We start from the raw sequence: 21,537 nt of genomic DNA, 5'->3' as shown, positions 1-21,537 counted from the left end.
CTCACAAGTGAGTGGGAAAGCTGTGGGGCCATAGCAAATGAAAGAAAGCCTGCATCATTGACAGACCTGTGATCTGCCACATGTGTCGTCTGTCGGCAGGTTGAGTGTAGATGACTGCAGAGTGTCGGTCCACCTGAAGGACACCAGTGGACGCGTGCACATTTATGGACTAAAACCAGGTGAGGCATCACACTCAGTGTCTTGATAATCTATAACGGTGCGACAGTGCATTTATTCATAGTTGACATGTAGTAACGTGGTTATCAGTGTTGTCATTACGTGTCTTTTTCGGTTATGTGAACGGGGCGGTGGGGGACAACCGCAGCTCTAATAAGTCGCGGTATTGCTCCGCTAGTGTCTCGTCCTGTTTCATCACGGTGGGCATATGTCTTATTAAGCAGCCTGATAACAGTTCCCCACTGTCACGGTGTTGTCGATCCATCGTGGAGATACACAAGCTCTGGACAGAAACAAGGGAGTAACTCGACTGTGGTGAGGGTAGGGGGGGTGGGGGTGGGGGAAACGGTGCTGCAAAAACCACTTGAACTGCAGAGTTGCAGTTTTTATGAAGTCTGTGCTGCCTGGGACCATATGGAGCGTCACCTCTGCTTCAACGTCAACGTGCAGCTGGAACAGAACTTATGTCTTATAAGTGAAGACATCCTTACAGATTGTGGGAGTAAACCAAAACTAATACATTCCAAAAATGTGTTTGTAGACTTTGCAGACACTGTACTGTGGTCACTCCCTTACACAGCAATGGAGGGGAATGTTGGAGGGTGGTAAAATGAGTAGCAGATGTTCTTTATTATATTTATTCTGCAAATACCGTATTAGGTTATTACTCAGGCTAAGCAGTGTATGGTCAGGGTATTGTATGGAGAAGTCGGGAGTGGCAGATAAGTATGTGAAGGTGGTGCAGGATGTAAATGAGTTTTAGTGTCTGATGGTAGAATTACATCAGGGATCAGCTCTGAGCTCCTTCTTGTTTGCAATGGCGATGGAAAGGTCGACAGATGAGGTCAGGCAGGCGTCTCCGCGGATTATGTTGTTTGCAGATGATATTGTAATCTTTAATGAGAGTAAGAGGCACTTGAGCAAGCGAGCCTGGAGAGGTGGAGGTCTGCACAGGAGACAAGAGGAATGGAAGTCAGCAGGAGCGAGACAGAATACCTTTGTGTGAATGACAGGTGGTAGAAAAAGTGGATGAGTTAAAATACTTCGGGTCAACCATTCAAAGCAGTGGACAGTGCACACAAGAGGTGAAGCCGAGAGGGCAGACAGGGTGGAGTGAGCGGGCAAGATACGATGCAACTTTATTGTCAGTCTTCACTGAAATTCATTTTTCAGTTCCGTTACAAAATACAAATACGAGACAAAACATACAGATGTAGGCTTGATGTTATTTAATCGTTCACTGATTCTGGTTCAACGACAGGATGGATTGTCAGTGGTCATGTGTGACAGAAGGACAGCAGCAAAATTGAAAGGGAAGGTCTACAAGACGGCAGTGAGACCTGCTATGACTCCCACATGTGTATTATTGCTGAAAAACAAAAGAAAGTTTGGTTTTCTGAGATTTAGAATATGTTATTTGCAGAGGCTGTGGGCCAGAACTGCCAAAATAGCCAGTGTGTTTAAGTGTTTTTCATTAGGGATAGCTTACCTAACAGGTACTATGCTAGTGGAAACACAACTTAACTGTGCCATGCCGAGGCGAGCCGAGCCAGTGGAAACACGGCAATAGACTTTATGCACTTTGTTCTCTATGTTGTGAATAAATAGAGAAATCCTGCACTTTTAACCTTTCACAGATGCTTTGTCTTCTTCAGTTTAGACAGATACCGCGATGTATCGCTATAGGATTGTCTTGCATTATGTTATATCACACATTTGACGATCACAGAATCGTTGTATCGGGATATTATTGGTATGGTGGACCATGTATTGCATCGTATCGTGAGGTAGCCTGTGATTACCACCGCTAATTATTATCAATCAGAAGATTCCTGGAATAACTAGGAAGATGCAGACTCCCCCTTAGGGCACTTTGAAACATTAATGATTTTCCCCACGGAGATTACCACTGTAATGGTAATTCACCACAATCAATTCATTGTGACCACTTTTTCACCGTACGCCGCCCTGACCCGATTTCCTTATTTTATCATCTCATCTCGGCTTTGCTGAAAGTGGATTTGTAGAGGGAAAAAAATCAAATCAATTTCCCTGTGCATATGCTTCGAGAGGAAGTAAATCAGTGGCGATGTTTCTGCTTGCTCATAAGTGTTGACGCTGTACACAGTAGGAGTGGGCAGTTGTGTGGGAGGCTCAGCCAAAGGACAGATGAGTAGGCTTGTCCTGTGTGCGGTGAATCAGCCTGTTATTAGCAGTGCATGTGGGAGCTCTGGCAGACCTTGTGCACCGGTGAAAGTTTGCTTTCATTAAAGGAGGGAACAAAAGAAATAGCAAATCTTTTCACTCTAAAGTCGATCTTTGACATTGTTACACAAGTCTATGTGCGCAGATTTTTAACCGTGAACGCAGTTACCCCTCGACATGAAGACCATACCTTTATGAACATTTCAAAAGAGGAACATGAGCTGCCACAACTGCATGCTTCTCTTAGGCCAAGTTTCCTTTCCCAGGAAATCCTTTTCCTTCCCTCGGAAAATTGAATGCACACTCCCACAAGTGTCTTAGTCATTAGTCTATTTCTTCACAGGAAGTCGAATTCACAGTGCATTTTCATCCCGATAGTTCTATAACTGTTAATCATTGTGAGATTTCTCAAGATCACAAGCGCCGACTTGCAGCGTTTCACCCCTGCTTGCACTGACAATGGCAGCACAATGTGCTCCCACATCAGAAAGTGTTTGAATCACTGTCGAGCATAACTCTTACTCTAGACCGAAAGGGGGCAGGGAGCATCCCATCCTTTCTCTGAATATAGCCCTTTGAAAAGCCTATTGTAAAAAAAACATCACCATTGTCTGCCTGCTTGCTGCCACGGTAACACACTCATACAGGGAGCAGGATTAAATGTGGCCGTCACAGCTGACAAACACCACCAGAATCTGTGGAAGCAGAAAAGTGTCATTTTACCCTTTAGTCTACTCAGACTGAATAGAAACCCAATTCGTCAGGTTTTTCCACAAATCATCACCACTGTTCTCTTTGAATTACAGGTTGTAATGTTTTCTTTTCTTTTTTTGTTTACCAAGCTGTAGAACGACATGTAGAACCTATACGTGAAGCAGCGAAGATGCACTATACCCAAACGGGGCCGTGCACCACGCAGAATGCGATAAATGTTTAGATTCCGTCCAGTCGGCGTCTTTCTGAATGACCTTTTTAATCAAAACATTGTGTTTGCCGTGTATTCATCACTCAATGCCTCGTGTATATCTTATCTTTGCCAAGTATGAAGTCATCACATTCAGCAAGAGACAGGCAAACCACTCACACTGTGACACTCACATTTAACGTGCGACCCACCCAACATACGGCATACAGGAAAAAGTAGTGTAGATGTAGGAAACTGGACTTCCTGGAGTTGCCCATATCTACACTCAGAACCTTTTATAGACCAGACCAGTAAAATAATAATATAATAACCTAACAAGAACTTTCTCCTTGTTTTACATTCAATGAAATATCTTTTTGATATTTCTTGAGGAAAAGCAAGTTTAATTTTAACAATATTATGCCTAAATTTACCATTCACACATGTGCATCACGACCTGACAGATCCCAGTGGATCTGGAAGTGAAAAATATGGTATTTCACACTATGATTAGATTCTGATCACTGGGAAATTTTTAACAAATTCATCCTGCAGGCTGCATTGGACCCTCTGGTGGGCTGGTTCTGTCCCTGCAGGCCATATGTTTGACACCCCTGGGTTAGAGGAATAGTAGTGCTTGGGAAAAGTGTGGAGCAGACGCTTCAGAAAATAAATAGTATAGATAGTATATAATAGTAATAGAGGAAAAAGAGTTGTCGATAGATAATAGATAACTGGAGTTGCCCATATCTACACTAGTGCGTGAATACCACAGTGCGTGAATATGCTTGCACTTGTTGGTAACAAGGCAGTGGATGTTTTTTACAACATCTGGCATTAGACAGGTCGGTACAGGAGAGTGCTGCACTCTGGGGATTCACCAGCAAAGGGCACTTGTTGGGATCAGCGCGTGCATCCATTGAGTGTAACATATGCTGTTGTGATCGGGAAAGCGTCCGTGCCTGCTGTGTGTCACACGTGGGCCTTGTGAATGTGCACTTTGTCCAGTGGTGACATCCTAGTAATGACCTGTAAAGTGGATTTAAATTGTGATGCACTCTGTCCATGCTACACTGAGTCTGGCTTTGTGCTGCCGATGACAGTCATTCACTTGTCTTTCAAGCAGGATTTAGTTGGAATGTTTTACAGCGCTGTTGATGACTGCTGACATCCCATTATCCACTAACTGCAGCGCCATCATTCCCCATTCTGTTTTCCTTTCTGATAAGGTCTTGTTTTGGCCTGCTTCCTGTGGTCTGGATAGCAATGTCGACGCTGTATACTGGACAATAATCCGCAGATGTGGGTGAAAAAAGGCACCATCTGCTGTCCAATTTAGGCATCATTTTTTTGTGGATGACTGGTGCCTGGAAAATGTCTGTTTTCAGCTTCACCACTAACATTCTTTCCCTCTTTTCCTCGCAGTCCTAACCCACCATCATGTCGGGAAAGTCTGGGAAAAAGAAGTGGGCGGCAGTCAGGGATCGCCTGGGCTCCTCGCAGGACTCTGACACCCCGCAGGAGGCCAATCTGGAAAGTGCCGACCCAGAGTTGTGCATCAGACTGCTGCAAGTTCCCACTGTGGTCAACTACTCGGGGCTGAGGCGTCGCCTGGAAGGCAGTGACCAGACATGGATGGTCCAGTTCCTGGAGCTGAGTGGGCTGGATCTGCTCCTCGAGGCCCTGGATCGCCTCTCGGGGAGAGGATGCTCTCGCATTGCAGACGCCCTGCTGCAGCTCACTTGCGTCAGCTGCGTCCGGGCAGTTATGAACTCCTCTGCCGGGATTCACTTCATTATAGACAATGAGGGATACATTCGGAAGCTCTCACAAGGTCGGCTACCTTTGCGTCAGGAAAAACACTGTCACATTATTTCATCATGTAATCTTTATCTGATTTAGAGGTTAGACACAGGTGTGTCAAACTCATTTTAGTTCAGGGGCCACATACAACAAGAACTCCCTTGTTCTACATTCAGTGAAGTATCTTTTTTGACGTTTCTTGAGGGAAAAATAAGTGCAATTTCAACAATATTATGTCTAAATTTACCATTCACATATGTGCATCACAACCTGACAGATCACAGTGGCTCTATGAAGGCACAAACATTTAGTTACAGGCATCTGGAAGTGTAAAATATAGTATTTCACACTGTAATTAGTGTGAAATGTTAACAAATTCATCCTGGGTTAGAGGAACAGTATTGCTTGGGAAAAGTGTGGCCCAGACACTTCAGAAAATAAATAGTAATTTGCAAATAATTCATTTACCAGAAAATGCATGATATTTAATTGGTCATTTTTGTGTCATTGTTCTCTGTGACTTCTCAATGTGCTCACCCTTTCATAGAGAGAGAGAGAGAGATGACTCATTTAGGGTTGTTTCGGCACGTCCTTAAAAATGTAGCGTGTTTTATCTAAAACACCACGTCCCAGAGAGCAAAGTTCAAGATGAGTTACTCAAAAACATCTCGTCTGGGCCCAGAGAGCAGCAGAGAAGGAGCAAAATGCTTCCCGAGAGAGCAAGAGAGTTTACACGAGTATGAGCATGCGGGACTTTAATGATGCGTGTTCATGGTGCCCCACAGCCTTGGATACTTCCAACACCATGGTGAAGAAGCAGGTGTTTGAGCTCCTCGCAGCCCTGAGCATGTTCTCAGCAGACGGACATCGGCTGGCTCTGGATGCCCTGGACCATTATAAGGCGAGTGGGTGACTCTGCAAAAGAAGAGTCATTTTGTCATTTTATCATTCAACCTTTGGCTTAAGTCCAGCGCAGTGCTGTCTTTGGCATTCCTCTCCTGCCCGTGTCATCTCATAAAAGCTTTTACTAAAGAAGGGCATTTATCAACTTACAAACCAGAGTTTTCAGTCCTGTTGGGATCATAGTTCCTCCTCCATAGTGTCAGAATATCAAATTATTTGGCAATTACTTTAAAAACAGAAGTTGCTGTGTGGATTTACCTCATATATTTTTGAAGAATAGAGTGCCCTCTACTGGCGGTTTTATGTGTAGAAACAAATGATTCACAGTCACACTCATTGTGTTCCTAACGCTGTCCCTGATTTTTTGTTTTTTGTTTCCCCCACAGGGCGTGAAGACGCAGCAGTATCGCTTCAGCGTGATCATGAACGAGCTGCATTCGACGGACAACGTCCCCTACATGGTCACGCTCCTCAGTGTCATCAACGCCCTCATTTTTGGATCGGACGACCTCAGGCAGAGAGATAAGATGAGAAAGGAGTTTGTCGGTGGGTTCCCCCTTTTATTCAGCTGCTCGGCTTCACAGTCGTCGGTCATTAGCCTGGAATCACACGATTATAGACACTGACCCCACTGTGCTGTAAGTGAATGCAGGAGGGAAAGCAGGCAGTCATCAGGAGCTCTACTTCTTACAAACTACTGGGTCTGTCTAAGAATAGGACTAATGACCTCATTCACTTAATTTAATAATTTGCCGGAGAACTAAACAAAGTGTAGAAGACATCATCAGTGGCTATTCAACCCTTCAGTTTTAGAGAGAATGCTGTTAACACTGATTAAATCACACTGATTAGTGATATGCCATTGCAAACAACTCTCTAGGCGTCCATCTGCTTTCTCTAGCAGAATATTCCCTGATTCTGTCACGCAGCGCTTTAAAATGTGTCGTGCAGAAGAACGTGTCACGCGACGTTCTCCTCTCATGTCGGATTTTCCTGTGTTTCAGACACTGTCGGATTTTTTTTCCACACAATTGGCAGTTCCCTTCTCTAATCTAATCTTCATCTTAACTGTCGGACCAAGAGATCACCTTTCTTGTGCTCCCTTTGTCCTCTCAGTAAACATTCATTCAAAATCTCTTCCTCTATAGCCCCTTTTACACCTATGGTCGCAGCTCGTTTCCACTACAAAATAGTACCTACTCAACGTGGGCGGAGTCGTCACTGCACGGCTGCATGAAACTGCTCTGACTTCTTTTTCCACAGTCACTGGACTGAAATACAGCGGCAGGGTTTGTTGTAGCAGTGCTGTCGCTAGATTTTAGAAGAAAAAAAAAAAAATCAGCCTGAACCTGGACTTGAAATCAGGATCTCTTCCCTGTGGGCTACAGGTGTTAACCGCTGAACTACCAATCTGTGTGGAAGTGTGGGCACTCCTGATAGATTCCTAAACAAACACAGACCACCTCACGTGCACTAAAATGCTGATTGGTCCACCTTGGACCAATCAGACATCTGATTGGCCACTCCTCCTCTGTGATTACTCACCTGTGGAAAAAAAGTGATATTTGACACAGGAAAGAGACGTGTGATCCGTTTTTGGAGATACTCAGAGCTGTGTTTGTCGTTGTCTTGCAGGACTTCAGTTACTTGACATTCTGCCAAAGTTAAGGTGAGGCCTCCCTTCGGTTGTTCAAATGTTGATGTCCTTTACACAGTGAATTAAATATTGTATTTAAGAAGTCCATAATCACTGGTGCTTTTAAGAAGAAAATGTCTGCCTCTCAATAATTACAGTCATTTTAGCAAAGACCCTTTGAGATTTTTATTGATTTAAACGTGATGTGATGTGTGGTGCACAGGGAGCAGGAGGATGAAGACTTGATGATTCAATGTGAAGCATTTGAAGAGGCAATGGCTGAAGATGAGGAGGAGCTGCTGCGGGTGTACGGCGGCATAGACATGAGCAATCACCTGGAGGTCTTTACGACACTCTTCAGCAAGGTGAGAGCCGGCTGTGCAGCTGACTTTATCACTTATCTGCTTTGGAACTCAGGTCGCGCATTTTTTTTATGTTTTATTTGTTTAATTTATCTCTGATGTACAGCACTTTGTTTCAGCTGTTGGTGTTTTATAAAGTGGTTTATAAATAAAGTTGGATTGGATCGGATTGGAAATGAGATTGTCCCTATATAGAAACTAGAGAAAACATAATCTCCTTTGCAGGGATAAAAAACAGTTTTCTTCCTTTTTTCTTGTAACTGTAACTTCTGGATTTGTCCATAAGCATCTGTGTGTATTCAGGTAAGCAGCTCGCCGGCCTCTCTACAGCTGCTGTCCATCCTGCAGACACTGTTGGTGCTGGGTCCCAGTCGCTCCGATATCTGGCTGGCTCTGGAGGCCATTACCAACAGAGCCTTCCTGCTGGCCCAGGACTGTGAGTCACCACTGATGCAGCATTACTTTTACCATAGATCGATTCTAGAGGAAGAGAAGCTAAGTTCTTAATGTGTAAAGTGGGGAGGATTTATCTCAGACAACCGACCACAGCGATGTCCTATAAGCTGTTTCATGCGGGTTGGTTTTGTGTTTTTGATCTGTGCTGCAGCTCAAATGGAGTCGTGTGAGAGGATCATGCAGCGGCTGCTCTTCTCCAAAGACAAGAGCCGTGAAGTTTGTCATGAAGTGGACGGACGACCCGTCAGACTGGATAAGGCGGTGCAAACTGATCTGGATAAAAGGCAGCCAGACACATGCACCGCAGCGTCCCCTCAGAAGCCACTCTGTGTCCCACCACCACCACCACCTCCTCCTCCACCACCTCTACCATCTAACAGGTGTCCGCCCCCGCCACCACCACCACCGCCGCCGCCGCCGCCACCTCTACCTGGAGGGTTTGGTGGACCTCCACCACCTCCTCCCTTACCTGGCATGCCACTGCCCTTTGGACCAGGCATACCTCCTCCTCCACCTCCTCCACCGGCGCTACCAGGGATGGGAGGACCACCACCGCCGCCTCCTTTACCCGGCATGCCACCTCCACCTCCTCCTCCCCCGGGCATGATAGTGGCTCAGAGTAGCCAGTTCCTGGGCTGCACTGCACCTGCGAAAACAAACCGATGTCCCACTCTCAGGATGAAAAAGCTCAACTGGCAGAAACTCCGAGCCGTCACTGGTGAGTGGATAAAAAAAAACAACTGCTCTTTTGAATATAAGTTTGTAATTTAAAGTCACACGTGACTACATTGGCATGAACTTAAATCTGTCCTCTTCAGGGATTAGAGGCAGAAACATATGGCTGTAGATGTTTGGTCTAATGCACTTTATTGATTCTATTCAATAACTTGTGATTTTATATACACGCTCGTGCACAACAATGGTTGTTATTTTTATCCTAACCCTTATTTACTGCTGCTTGCCTCAGCCAGGACACTTGCAAAATAGATTATTAATCTCAGTGAGTTTTTATTCCTGATAAATTGTTGTTGTTGTTGTTATTATTATGATAATAATAATAACAGAACGTCCACTGACCTGCTGCAGTTTCACTGTACATTTGCAAAAATCTGTTAAATCAGGGGTATCGAACTTAAATTACCTGGGGGCCAATGAGCATCTAGTCTGGTCAAGCGGGGGCCGACATTGAGGAAAAAAAGTGGAAAAAAACAACTATTTAGTAGCCGGTGGGCAGATATTCATTATGATATTAGACAGAATTGTAAAATAAAAGTGCTTGTTTTGATATAAAATTATTCACAATAAAAATATATTTACAAAAATTAAGAATTAAATTTAAAAAGAATTAAATTAAAATTTTGCAAATAATGACGAGGATAATTGTGATTAAAACAGCTTAAATATATGTAATTTCATGTTGAGTGTAGTAATAATGATGATAATAATAATAATAATAATAATAATAATAACAATAAAGCAATGATTAAAACCGAATGTCTTATTACTATTATAAAAATATTGCCGGTAAATACATTTAGTCATATTCTGTCTCTATTCCATCACCTCGCACAGTGATGGGCCGGCCGGGGGGCGCATGTAATTGATTGGAGGGCCACATGTGGCCCCCGGGCCACCAGTTTGACACATGTGAGTTAAATGTACCAAAAATCAATTAATTTGTTGTACCACCGCAGTATTGACACTAATCTACCCGTTAAGTCTTTTTTTTTTTTCAATAGTTAAAAATCCTCCATGTTACAGCAGTGACTCTTTCAAGACCGTTCCACTTAACAAGATATTCAATATGCACCTTCTAAAAACAAGCTCCTTTTTTAATCTCACTTAAATCTTACTCTTTAGGTGATTTTGTCTTATATTAAGTGTGATGATGATGATGATGATGATATTTTGACTAGAAGTTAGAAAAGTATACTTGGCAGGATTTTGAGTTATTGCAGTGTAACTCTCCATCTGAAAGCTAAACCAGTCCAATGTGTCATGAATTGTTGTTATTTATTGCAGCGTGTTTTAAATGAGTTATGTCGATAGAAACGGACGCATGAGCTAGCGACAGGTAACCCGTCTTCCTCCACACAGATGGTCCCTCCATGTGGGCCTCGGTTCAGAAAGAGCCTCCTCCTCGCGAGCCGGACTACAGCAGCATCGAGCAGCTGTTCTGTCTCCCGGTGACCGAGCACAAAGACAAGGGGGCAGCTGCTCCTGTCAAGAAGGAGCCTAAAGAGGTGCGCTTGGTCACCACTCGACACCACGGCTCCTTCAGGAGCAAAAACACCTGATTTTTCAAAGCCGTTTCACCAAACGTACCCTCTTTTGTCAATAGATCACATTCATTGATCCAAAGAAAAACTTGAACCTGAACATATTTCTAAAGCAGTTCAAATGGTGAGATTTTGCACTTTTATATTTATGTTTTGATTATTTAGTACAGTGTCGCGATTCCACGTTTTAATGTTTTGTTTTTCACCGTCCAGTACGAATGAGGACTTTGCAGCCATGATTCAGAAAGGGGACAGGACTCGGTTTGATGTGGAGGTGTTGAAACAACTCCTGAAGCTTCTGCCAGAGAAGCACGAGGTCGGTCTGTGTTCGTATGAAAAATGATCTACACTTTTAAAAAAAAAAGATCGTGTGTCTTGTTTTTTTGTTTTGTTTTTAAATGTAGATCGATAATTTGAAGTCCTTCCAAGGAGAAAGAAGCAAGCTTGCTAACGTCGACCGCTTCTACACCACGTTGCTCGACGTGCCGTGGTAACGCGCTGTTGTTTGTTTGTCGTGATCGCGCAGAGTTTATGATGCATACTTCTAGGCTCAGTAGATCCTTTTGCTCCCTTGCAGTTATCAGCTGAGGATTGAATGCATGCTGTTGTGCGAGGAGACGTCGTCAGTGCTGGACATACTCAAGCCAAAAGTCAAGCTGGTGGAGGAGGCCTGCCAGTGTGAGTAAAGCAAAGATCCTCAGCGACTAAATCTGCAGTAAAAAACTAACCAGATGTTTCTCAGCTCTTAGGTTGAGCACGCTCGTACCCAGTTTCTGCAGGCTCATCCTTGACGTCGGGAATTTTCTCAATTATGTAATTATGCCTCTTTTTCTTCTTTTTTTCCCCCCCTTTCATTTGTGTTTTGCTCAAACTGACGTCTGGAAAGAAATGTTTAATCCTCGTTCTACTTGCAGGGAAGTCACACGGGGAATGCAGAGGGGTTCAAGATCAGCTCTCTGCTCAAACTCACAGAGACCAGGGCCAACAAGAGCCGCATTACGCTGCTTCATCACATCCTGGAGGTACTGTTCCGCTTGGCAGCTGCCAATACTTTGAATCATTAACCTGATAGTTACCCTATTGTGTGGGTTGTTTTCCAAAGGAAGCAGAGGCGAACCACCCGGAGCTGTTGGCGCTGCCAGACGATATGGAGATCTGTGAAAAAGCAGCAGGGTACAGGAAAATATTTTTGCATCCTCTCCAGCTCATGGCATTTGTGGTCTGTAGCCGACGCATTATAATAAATGTGCACACTTTGTCCCCAGAGTTAATCTGGAATCCCTGCAGTCTGAAGCAAGTACCTTACTCAAACGACTGAGCGACACGGCCAAGAAGGTCTCCAACTCGGTTGAAGAGGTCAAGGAGCAGTATGCCGAAATCCTTGAAGTAGGATTCTAGTTTCTGCTTTGTGCATTGCTTTGTAATGTTTTGGGGCAGCTGAGTTGACGTCCTGAACGCTCTCCCTCCCTCTGTGCCAGGATAATATGAAGGCGTATCGAGCATTCAGCGAAAGGTTCGCCGAGATTGACAAGAAGAGGAGTGAGCTGGCGGTCTACTTGTGTGAGGATGCGAGTCAGCTGTCGCTCGAGGAACTCTTTGGAACCTTAAGGACTTTCCGGGAGCTTTTCATCAAAGCACTGAAGGTCAGGGCAGGATGCTTTGTCGGACGTCTGTGACTTTGTGCGGCGGTGGCGTTCTCGTTGGATGGAAATGTTAATGTTTCTGTTTGTACAGTTTGTACTTGGCAGCGAGTGACGCTCTGTGTCTCATGATCACAGGACAACAAAACCAGGAGGGAGCTGGCAGCCAAGGCTGAGAAGAGAAAGAAGCAGCTGGCAGAGGAAGAGTCCAAGAGACAGAAGGGAGAGAATGGAAAAATAAGTAAGTGGGCGAACACCTTGTCTTTCTCTCGCTGCACTACAACGCTCTCATCATGATGATTGGCGCGTGTTTCTTGTCCTTTCTTCCACCAGTCAAGAAAGGCTTTGTGCCACAGGACGACGGCTGCATCATTGACCACCTGCTGGCAGATATCAGGAAAGGGTTCAGCCTAAGAAAGACCAGGCCAAGGTGCGATTCGGAAAGCCTCCCTTCTAGTGAAATGCGTAGGGATACCTGCCCACCTGGTAAGGACAAGAGACTGTGGCCCTCATCTGCAGCTCCCAGCTCCGCTCCTGAGACACATAACTGCGAGCCACAGCACAGCCCTGCTGCTTTTATTGAGGCCGTTTTCTTTGCATGTTAAAGCCACCTAAATCTCGCTAAGCTTGCCCAATCGCTTTGCTGCTTTTTTTTCTTAGCCTCTGTTTATAAGCTGTTTTTCATGTCAAGCATTGCTGCTCGCTCTAAAAATATCATCCCATTTGGAACAGTAATTGTCTTCATGTCTGCCTTCTCCCCGCGCAGGATCAAGTGTCAAGCCTGCAGAAGGAGAAGCCGCAGGATCAGCCACCAGCTCCACTCTCACCACGCCTCAGACAGAGGGTCACCAGGTCAGCGCGGGCGAAATGAACGGTTTCATCAGTTCACCAGAAGAGGTTCCAACGGTGCCGCAGAGTTCCGTGTCCGACAGTCCAGCTGCTCCTCCCAACACACTCCCAGAAGAGCCAACCCTCACGAGCCAGGCACACCCAGAGCGACCTGCGTCGCTGCAGACGGGACAACGCCCGGAGGAGCCTGCGGCGCCACGACCTCTGCCTCAGGTTGAAGGGGATTCCACCGCAAATGGCTTTTCCTCCGATTCCGTTGAAACCAGCGTCCTCAGCCCATCCTCTCTCTCAGACTCCGACCTGCTGGACGCCACCGCCAGCCTGCTGCCCGAGACACCGGTGCACGAGCCGCCACCTCACATCACCGTCGAGGGCGGTCCTTTACCAAATACAGACGTTGCTCAGAGTAGTGAAAGCAATAAAAAAGGACATGAGACGAGTAATAAACTAAGCCATTTGACCGAGACTGTAGAGAAAGGGGACAATGGAGAAGAGCGGGAGTCCATTATTACCAGAATGTACAGCCAAGAAGAGGCGACGAGTCTCAAGCACTCGCGCCCTAAGAGTAATGTGATCACACTGAGCGAGGGCAACGAAGTGTGCGACGTCCCAGATGGACTGGAAGAACACGACGGGCCGCCGGTGTCTGAAGTGGTGCCTCAGCCCTCGCAGGCCGACGTCAAAACATCGCACAGTTTCTTTAAAAGAAACAAAAAGAAGAATAAACAAGGTAATCGATCAGTTCACCTAAATAAACCTCATGCTTGGAATGCTAGTCTCTTGACTTCTCTTAAAGGGGAATCTATATTTGTTTTGTTTTTATTGCATTTTTTTGTGTTTTTTATTATTATTATCATTATAATTATTATTATGCATGGGCTATTTTAGACGTACATAATTACATGCCTTTTTATTAAAGAGTGCGAGCGCAGTGTCTAGAGCCTGATTTTGCAGATGTTTGAAAAATACTGAATGGATTTTGAAGTCTCTGGTCCGTGTGTTTGAATGCTCTGTTCTCCGTTTTGACTCTCTGACACACAAGGTAACAGTGGGAAAGGACACACTAAACATAAAAAGGGCTGTGTTTTGCAGTGAGGTAGGTCAAATCGATGGGATGGCGAGCAGTAAGCAGGACCACCATCCTGCCGAAAAACCTCGAACCACCGCCGACTCTGTCACAAATAACACGCCATTTGTCGATCTAACTGGAATCTAGACTTCATTTGTCTGTGTTGTCCGGCTTTTAACTCTCACTCTCTCTTTAACGCTTTTCTAACGCAGTGGTTATCAAACCCAAAAAAAACAAAAAACCCCGAACCGTATTTGAGCCAATGCACATGTCTTGAGGTGATTCTAATGTCCATGAAACCTGGGGGGGGGCGGGGGAAACTATTTTTAATCTATATATATATATGATTAATCTTCTTTTATCCGTGAGCTAACATCAGTGTTCTGACCTCAAGCAGCCTTGCAGTGTGTGGCGTCTCGTGAAGTCATCGTGGACTGAGTTGTTTCATGACAGCTTTCACTTTTGGTGTCTTTTTTCCTTCCATATTTCCCTGTCCATTCCCTAAATAAGCAACTGGGACTGTTTTGTTTATTTGTGTTGTTTATTTTATCCTCTAACAACACACACAGACACACACACACACACGCACGCACATGTGCTTCCTGTAAAGCGTGCTTTGTTTACATGACTGTAATGAGAGATGCTACATGTGCTGTTAATACATTAAAAAAAAAAAACATTTAAATAGTCATATCTGCATGCCAAACAATCATGAATAAATGCCTCTGCCATAAGAGCAGTTTTATGCAGTTTTTAATGATGGCATATTAAAAGTACCTTTTATTCCATGCATTCACTTTAGCCTTTGTTTCCCACAGGTGACTCCAGGAAACGGAGATCGAGAGGCAAAAGAAAATTATAAGTTATGAACTGGAAGAAGGACTACAGTATATATATATATATATATTAGTCTGTGAGACTACATATTATACTGTATATTGACTTGCCCTCAAGAGGATGCAGAAGAGAACTTCTGTACCTGGGGTTCCTCCCAGCGTTGATGTCAACATTTGTCACTTTATGTAAATGTTCAAAAAGTATGAATATTCTTTGTATGTTTTGTATAGTTGTTGTAATAATGCATCAAATTTTCCGTTAGCCTTTTCCAGCGCCTTTTGGCGCGAGATCATTTACTCTCTTTACACTTTGAAGCAAAATAGCATAGGGAAAATATATTTATTGCTTTGCATATAGGATTCAAGTCTCTAACATCATATAATGGATTGTATCTTTTAATGTTTAGTATATTTTAATAAAAATGATTGTTCAATTGTGTGTTTGTACCAAGTTGTGAGCGAAGATAGTGCGGCATCACAGATCCAAAAAAAAATATTTCACTCCCACTCCGCGGCCTTTCATGAAACCCAAGGTCACTGTGCAGTAAACAAAAACACTAACAAACAATCAGGTGGCACAAACTCGCAGGAACATGTGTTGCTTCAATGTTGGAAGCCAGATCCTCAAGAGGAAATGGTTCTGGATAGGGTGCACATTTAGGAAGCCGCTATCCAGCATTTACACACCACCAGGCCCTTACCTGGAATCCACAGGGCAGACGAAAGAGAGGATGGCCTAAAAACAGCTGGAGAAGGAACACAGAAGTGCAGATGAGGAGTATAATAAGCAACAACTGGCACGACCTAAGAGAGGAGGCCCAGAGACGAGTCCATTGGAGGAATATCATCAGTGGCCTACGTTCCGACAGGGGCAAAGGGCCTAACTACTAACTAGGTACAGTCTGCACATGATAAATAGAAGAAGAGTGAATTTTGACTATTTATTCAATATGTTTACATATTTTTGTACTTTGATTAAGTTCCCTCAAAGTTTATGTAAATGTTTATATGGCAGAGTTGACTTTTTTGATTACTCGTTTCATATATTTACACTGAGTGTGCAGCAGTTGGGACACAAAATGCCAGAGAGAGAGTGAGAGTATGCGGTTTGGTTGTGTTTCCATTACAATATAGTACCTCCTCAACGTGGGCGGAGTCATCACAGCACGGCTACATGAAACTGCCATGACTTTGTTTTACATGCGACAGAAACAAGTGACTAGCGACTAATCAGTTATTCAGTGTTTGTGAAAACAAAATGATTCAGTTTTAATGATTTCTTTGTTACGTGGAGCAAAGAAATGTGAAGAAAATGTGGCACATTTAAGAGCCACATAATAATATCAACAAAAGTTACGTACTGCAGCTTTAAGTGAAGCAATTGTGTTTATTTATTATTATTATTATTATTATTACTATTATTACATTTATTATTAGCAAAATGTCACATTTTACAAGATGGAGAGAAAAACAAATATATATATTTTTCACCTGATATCGGCCATAGAAAAACTGGCATCGGTCGATAACTGTGGACGTTTGCGTTTCACGTCGCGTGTACGCTGCAGCTACTCTACGTGTTGTGTGAGGATTATTGAATTATTATTGAATAATTATATTCACAGCCACAACATGCTTTATTGTAACCCTCTATCGGTGTCCAGTGTCCATCCCAGTGACTGCCCCTGTTTCTCTCCCGCAGCCTCGGACTTTGACTGGTCCGCGAGCGCAGCCACACTCCTGCGCGTGTGCCTCTGACATCACCGCCTATGAGCGTACAGATATGGCAATGCCACCACCAGCGGCACCAGCAGCAGCGGCAGCACCAGTCCACACGGCGTAGTCTTCCCGGGACGGACAGAGCAGAGACATCATGTCGCACACCTGGTCGGCGAAAGACCACAAAAACACTAGTCAGCCCGCCACGGGTGGACAGGCACAGAAGCGGCCGCGCAATGACGTGGGGAACAAAGCGACGGTGGTGCTCGGTGCGCAGTGGGGAGACGAGGGCAAAGGCAAGGTCGTTGACTTGTTGGCGACTGAGGCGGACGTTGTCTGCAGGTGTCAGGTAAACATCATGTCGGGGAGCATGTCGTTGAATGCATAAATGGTTGTTTTTCGTTATTATTCTGGGATGGAAAGTCTGTGGGCACGTTTGCGCGCAACAGGTGCAACACAGTGGAAACTCCTGTGCTATGACTTCAGGAACACTTGAAAACAAAAGTGTGGGTGTGATTCCTGACCACAACAATAGTCGTGTTGCGTGTGCACGCGCGGGGTGAACTGTCACTGCCACATGACATGATTCTTTTATTATTCTATGCAACACGTAGACCTGAATCAGTTCATCACAGCCTCGCACCACAAAGCAGAGAGATAACAGAACTTGTGATGCACTCAGTTAATAAACACACAAATCAACAACAACAAAACAGGTCAGGTTTTATCCACTGGTTCAGAAATCATAGATCACTCTCAGTGAGCCAAGTGTTGTACTCACTCCACTGACAGCACCAGCAGCAGCCAGTGTTCTGGAGAGCCAGCAGAGCCCCACCCTGCCGGGGGGGCTGGAGAGAGGTCACATTCTCATGGTGGCTTGATATGTGAGAAGGCCAGGTCTTAGCCAGGGGGGGAACAGACGGGAGAACCCAGAAACAGCGGCCAAGTCTGTTAAAAGCTCAGTGTGTTGAGAAGAAGCTGGCTTAGCACCGTCTCACAAAAATAAGACCCGGCATGTGCATGTGTCTCAGTTGCCATGTGGGCCTCCATTTGCCTTGGACAGAACTGTTGCAAAATAAGTTCATCAATGCCCGTCGGGCGTCTCCCGTCATGTCTATGATGACAGTGTGTTTTCAAAACAGTGGAATCGTCACGGCCTATTTGTTCCCCTGCTCCTCTGACTTGCAGGGCGGCAACAACGCAGGACACACGGTGGTGGTGGACGGCAAGGAGTACGACTTCCACCTCCTCCCGAGTGGAATCATCAACACCAAAAGCATATCACTCATTGGTAATTGGTAAACCTCTTCCAATCTGCAGCATTTACAGAGAGAACATGTGTTTATCTTAACGGTCGACTCTTCCTTCGCTTCCCGTAGGCAACGGAGTAGTCATACATCTACCCGGCCTGTTTGAGGAAGGTGATAAAAATGACAAGAAAGGTATGTCAAGAGACACTTTCGCTGAAAGGTCCATTGTGTTTGAGATTATTTGACAGGGTTTATTGGCGTTGCAATCAGCACAGATTGGATGAGGTTTGGCAGCAGAAATTTACCGAGCTATTAAAGAGGAATGAAGTCTTTTCTTTCATGTGAAGGCTACCGTGGTTCCCTGGGAACGGGGAAGGAGTGAGTCCTCTGTTGTCGTCTTACCATCATACCCCAGTAAACCCATTTAATCCCGTGTTAACATTAGACCCAAGCGTGAACAAGCTCAATTTCTCTCTGTTCAGCCAGAAATTCACCATTTCAGCCGCTGTAATCGCCCAGGCCATTAGGTTATATGTGAAAGATAGTTGAGATGTCACTCATTCATCCACACTGGACCTTTCACACATGCACTAACGTTAACTGACAGTCGCGTGGTCTCACACGGATGTGATTTCCATCGTCTGACCAGGTCTTAAAGGCTGGGATAAGAGGCTGATCGTCTCAGACAGAGCTCACATCGGTACGTGGAGTTGATGTCATTTTTTTTAAGTGTGTGAAAGTTGTGTTATTTATTTACTGTCTCCCCTCCCCTCCCCTCCCCTCCCACAGTCTTTGACTTCCACCAGGTTGTCGATGGCTTACAGGAAACTGAGAGACAGGCACAAGATGGAAAGAAGTAAGGGTTCTGTTCTGCTTTTTTTTACACAACTGTATTTTTACAAATATTAAAATTCTCCTTTTTGTTTTACTACGACAGCATTGGAACAACCAAGAAGGGCATTGGACCGGCTTATTCTAGCAAAGCTTCTCGCACTGGTCTACGTGTATGTGACCTCCTGGGTGACTTCAAGGACTTCTCCACCAGGTAGAGAAGATGGAAGATGTAGGAAAACATAGTTACAACACTTTCCCGCACACGCACAGTCGTGATTTTCCTTTTGTTTTTCTATTTTTTTCAGGTTCAAGAACCTTGTCCACCAGTATCAGTCCATGTATCCAGCCCTGACAGTTGACGTTGAGGACCAACTGAAAAAACTCAAGGTAGACATTTCACAGCACGCGTGCAGGATATAATCTCTAATCTTTGACGTCTCCTGCAGGAATACGCTGAGAGATTGCGGCCAATGGTGAGAGACGGCGTCTACTACATGTACGAAGCTCTTCACGGACCTCCGAAGAAAATTCTGGTTGAAGGGGCCAACGCTGCTCTGCTAGACATTGACTTTGGTAGGTTTTTATTCCTTATTCTTGGATTTCGCTAGATTTAATATCACGTTTATTGAATTCTTTTCTTAACCTTTAGGCACCTATCCCTTTGTGACATCATCAAACTGCACCGTGGGTGGCGTATGCACTGGTCTCGGCATCCCGCCGCTGAATATCGGCGACGTGTACGGCGTGGCAAAGGCCTACACCACCAGGGTGGGAATTGGTGCATTCCCCACAGAACAACTCAACGTAAGCGTCTCTTGACTTTCGTTTGGTAAAATGACTTGTGACCACGGGCGGAGACACGTGGCCTGTTCTGTAATTCACTGGTACGTGTTTGTGGTCGAGGGGCTGACACACAGGCAGCAGGGATTCTTGTTTGCGGACCGAGTGCAGCTGTCAAATTTTGTGAGAGACAGGCTCAACCACATTTTACCTCTTACGCAGGTCACATGTTCACAGGGATAAATTTAGGGTCAGAGTCTGGGTTCGGGATATATTTACTGTGTGTGCAGGGGTAAGATTACTGGTCAAAGACATAGGTCAAGATGTTAAAACTTTCTCTCCCAGCTCATGCCATGTTTTATTGTACTCTTATATATTTTAGGCTCATGTGGGATTTGAAAACGATTTGATATTGAAGTTATGAATGATACTTTTTCTTTTTCTGGTTTACTGCAGGCAGTAGGAGAGCTGCTGCAGACAAGGGGTCATGAAGTGGGTGTGACCACGGGGAGGAAGCGGCGTTGCGGATGGTTGGACCTCGTCATTGTCAGATACGCGCACATGATTAACGGCTTCACAGCGTGAGTGGCTGGAGCGCTTCATCACAGGGTATTTTGTGTTTATTTGTGAAACTCCGTGAAGCACATTAACACATGTTGTGATGTTCACCCGCAGCATTGCTTTGACAAAACTCGACATTCTGGATGTGCTGGATGAAATTAAAGTGGGAGTCGCCTATAAACTCAATGGAAAGAGAATTCCCCATTTTCCAGGTAATCTAACAGACGTATAATAATAATAATAATAATAATATGAAGTGCCAGTGTTGATTTATGAATGGTCATGATTGTTTTCTTTTCATCACAGCCAACATGGATGTTTTGCACAAAGTAGAGGTCGAGTATGAGACCTTCCCCGGCTGGAAGACTGACACATCTGCAGCCAGGAAGTGGAACGACCTCCCAGTCAAGGCACAAAACTACATACGCTTCATTGAGAACCACATCGGAGTTCCCAGTGAGTTTGACACACAAAAACATCTGACCTTTAGGTCCAAAAGCCTTAATAATAACTGTCAACTGATCTCTCCTCTCTGTTTTTTCTCCATCTTTAGTCAAGTGGGTTGGTGTTGGAAAGTCCAGAGAATCCATGATCCAGATGTTCTAAAGGAAAAACCGCCACCTTCCCTCGATGGAAGCACAGGCAAAGACATCGCTTCATCACCTAAAAGGATCATCTTCATATGAGTTAATAAACAAAAACATGTTATTTAGCCTTTGAGCAGTGTTGGCTATGTTTGTTTTGTTGTTGTTGCCGCCGCTGCCAAACATTCTTGTTCCCACTATTATTATTATTATTATTATTATTACGAGTTGATGTAGTTATACTACAACTGTCAGTCTGTAGCACCAGCACAAACGTTTTCAAATAAACAACAATAGATTCATGATGCAACTCTCTGTAGATTATTTTTCATAGTGTGGGCAGGAACATAAATACTGGGTTAAAATGCCCTTATTAAAACATGGCCACTTATAAAATCACAGACAGTCATCAAGCAAAACATTTTATAAACTCACTAATGTCACTATTTTAAATATCTGTCTTCATTGTGCGTTCTCATCCCATATTTGGCTATTTGACTATTATAACTTCTGGAGATCTTTTTGCAAATATGAGTTGATACATGTGTTTATTGTATTAAAACTACTTTAAATAATAACAACAGTTCATGAGAACATACTTCATGCACATCTACTGATTTAACGTGGACAAAATAAATAAATAAAATGAAATAACAGAAAATACCCACAGTCCCTGAACGCAGCACAAGG

General features: G+C 44.3%; 2 protein-coding genes across 4 annotated transcripts; both read left to right on the top strand.

The window, feature by feature from the left end:
- Window positions 1-15,553, top strand: inf2 (inverted formin 2). 3 transcript variants are annotated; one of them, XM_044017396.1, is made up of 23 exons: window positions 1-179; window positions 4,712-5,120; window positions 5,875-5,990; window positions 6,379-6,538; window positions 7,628-7,661; window positions 7,852-7,993; window positions 8,294-8,426; window positions 8,598-9,164; window positions 10,544-10,689; window positions 10,788-10,849; window positions 10,939-11,041; window positions 11,130-11,215; window positions 11,303-11,403; window positions 11,468-11,538; window positions 11,640-11,747; window positions 11,828-11,898; window positions 11,991-12,111; window positions 12,204-12,368; window positions 12,504-12,606; window positions 12,699-12,851; window positions 13,132-13,944; window positions 14,257-14,310; window positions 15,102-15,134. In XM_044017396.1, the coding sequence occupies exons 2-22, from the start codon at window positions 4,727-4,729 to the stop codon at window positions 14,307-14,309; spliced, it is 3,702 nt and encodes a 1,233-aa protein (XP_043873331.1). In that variant the 5' UTR covers window positions 1-179; window positions 4,712-4,726; the 3' UTR covers window position 14,310; window positions 15,102-15,134. The 3 variants fall into 3 exon arrangements, with proteins under 3 accessions (XP_043873331.1, XP_043873332.1, XP_043873333.1); XM_044017397.1 differs by lacking the exon at window positions 14,257-14,310 and having other exon boundaries at window positions 15,102-15,553; XM_044017398.1 differs by lacking the exons at window positions 7,852-7,993; window positions 8,294-8,426; window positions 8,598-9,164; ... (13 more) ...; window positions 14,257-14,310; window positions 15,102-15,134 and having other exon boundaries at window positions 7,628-7,665.
- A 1,303-nt stretch (window positions 15,554-16,856) lies between these two features.
- Window positions 16,857-21,152, top strand: adss1 (adenylosuccinate synthase 1). The gene is made up of 13 exons (XM_044017399.1): window positions 16,857-17,187; window positions 18,027-18,129; window positions 18,218-18,280; window positions 18,738-18,788; window positions 18,878-18,944; window positions 19,026-19,133; window positions 19,228-19,309; window positions 19,369-19,495; window positions 19,572-19,726; window positions 20,159-20,283; window positions 20,378-20,475; window positions 20,570-20,719; window positions 20,817-21,152. The coding sequence occupies exons 1-13, from the start codon at window positions 16,993-16,995 to the stop codon at window positions 20,867-20,869; spliced, it is 1,377 nt and encodes a 458-aa protein (XP_043873334.1). The 5' UTR covers window positions 16,857-16,992; the 3' UTR covers window positions 20,870-21,152.
- The last annotated feature ends 385 nt before the right edge of the window (window positions 21,153-21,537 follow it).

Source organism: Solea senegalensis, unplaced genomic scaffold (assembly GCF_019176455.1).
Source record: "Solea senegalensis isolate Sse05_10M unplaced genomic scaffold, IFAPA_SoseM_1 scf7180000015355, whole genome shotgun sequence".
NCBI classification, from domain to species: Eukaryota; Metazoa; Chordata; class Actinopteri; order Pleuronectiformes; family Soleidae; genus Solea; species Solea senegalensis.
The sequence above is the reverse complement of the archived record's forward strand: the minus strand, read 5'-3'. Positions and strand labels throughout refer to the sequence as shown.

Bases quoted from the DNA above. Each gene is read 5' to 3' on its own strand.
- inf2 (XM_044017396.1), top strand. From the start codon at position 4,727: ATGTCGGGAAAGTCTGGGAAAAAGAAGTGGGCGGCAGTCAGGGATCGC. The intron at 11,748-11,827 runs GTACTGTTCCGC...TGTTTTCCAAAG, and splicing joins TGCTTCATCACATCCTGGAG to GAAGCAGAGGCGAACCACCC. The intron at 12,112-12,203 runs GTAGGATTCTAG...CCTCTGTGCCAG, and splicing joins AGTATGCCGAAATCCTTGAA to GATAATATGAAGGCGTATCG.
- adss1 (XM_044017399.1), top strand. From the start codon at position 16,993: ATGTCGCACACCTGGTCGGCGAAAGACCACAAAAACACTAGTCAGCCC. The intron at 19,310-19,368 runs GTAGACATTTCA...CGTCTCCTGCAG, and splicing joins ACCAACTGAAAAAACTCAAG to GAATACGCTGAGAGATTGCG. The intron at 19,727-20,158 runs GTAAGCGTCTCT...GGTTTACTGCAG, and splicing joins TCCCCACAGAACAACTCAAC to GCAGTAGGAGAGCTGCTGCA.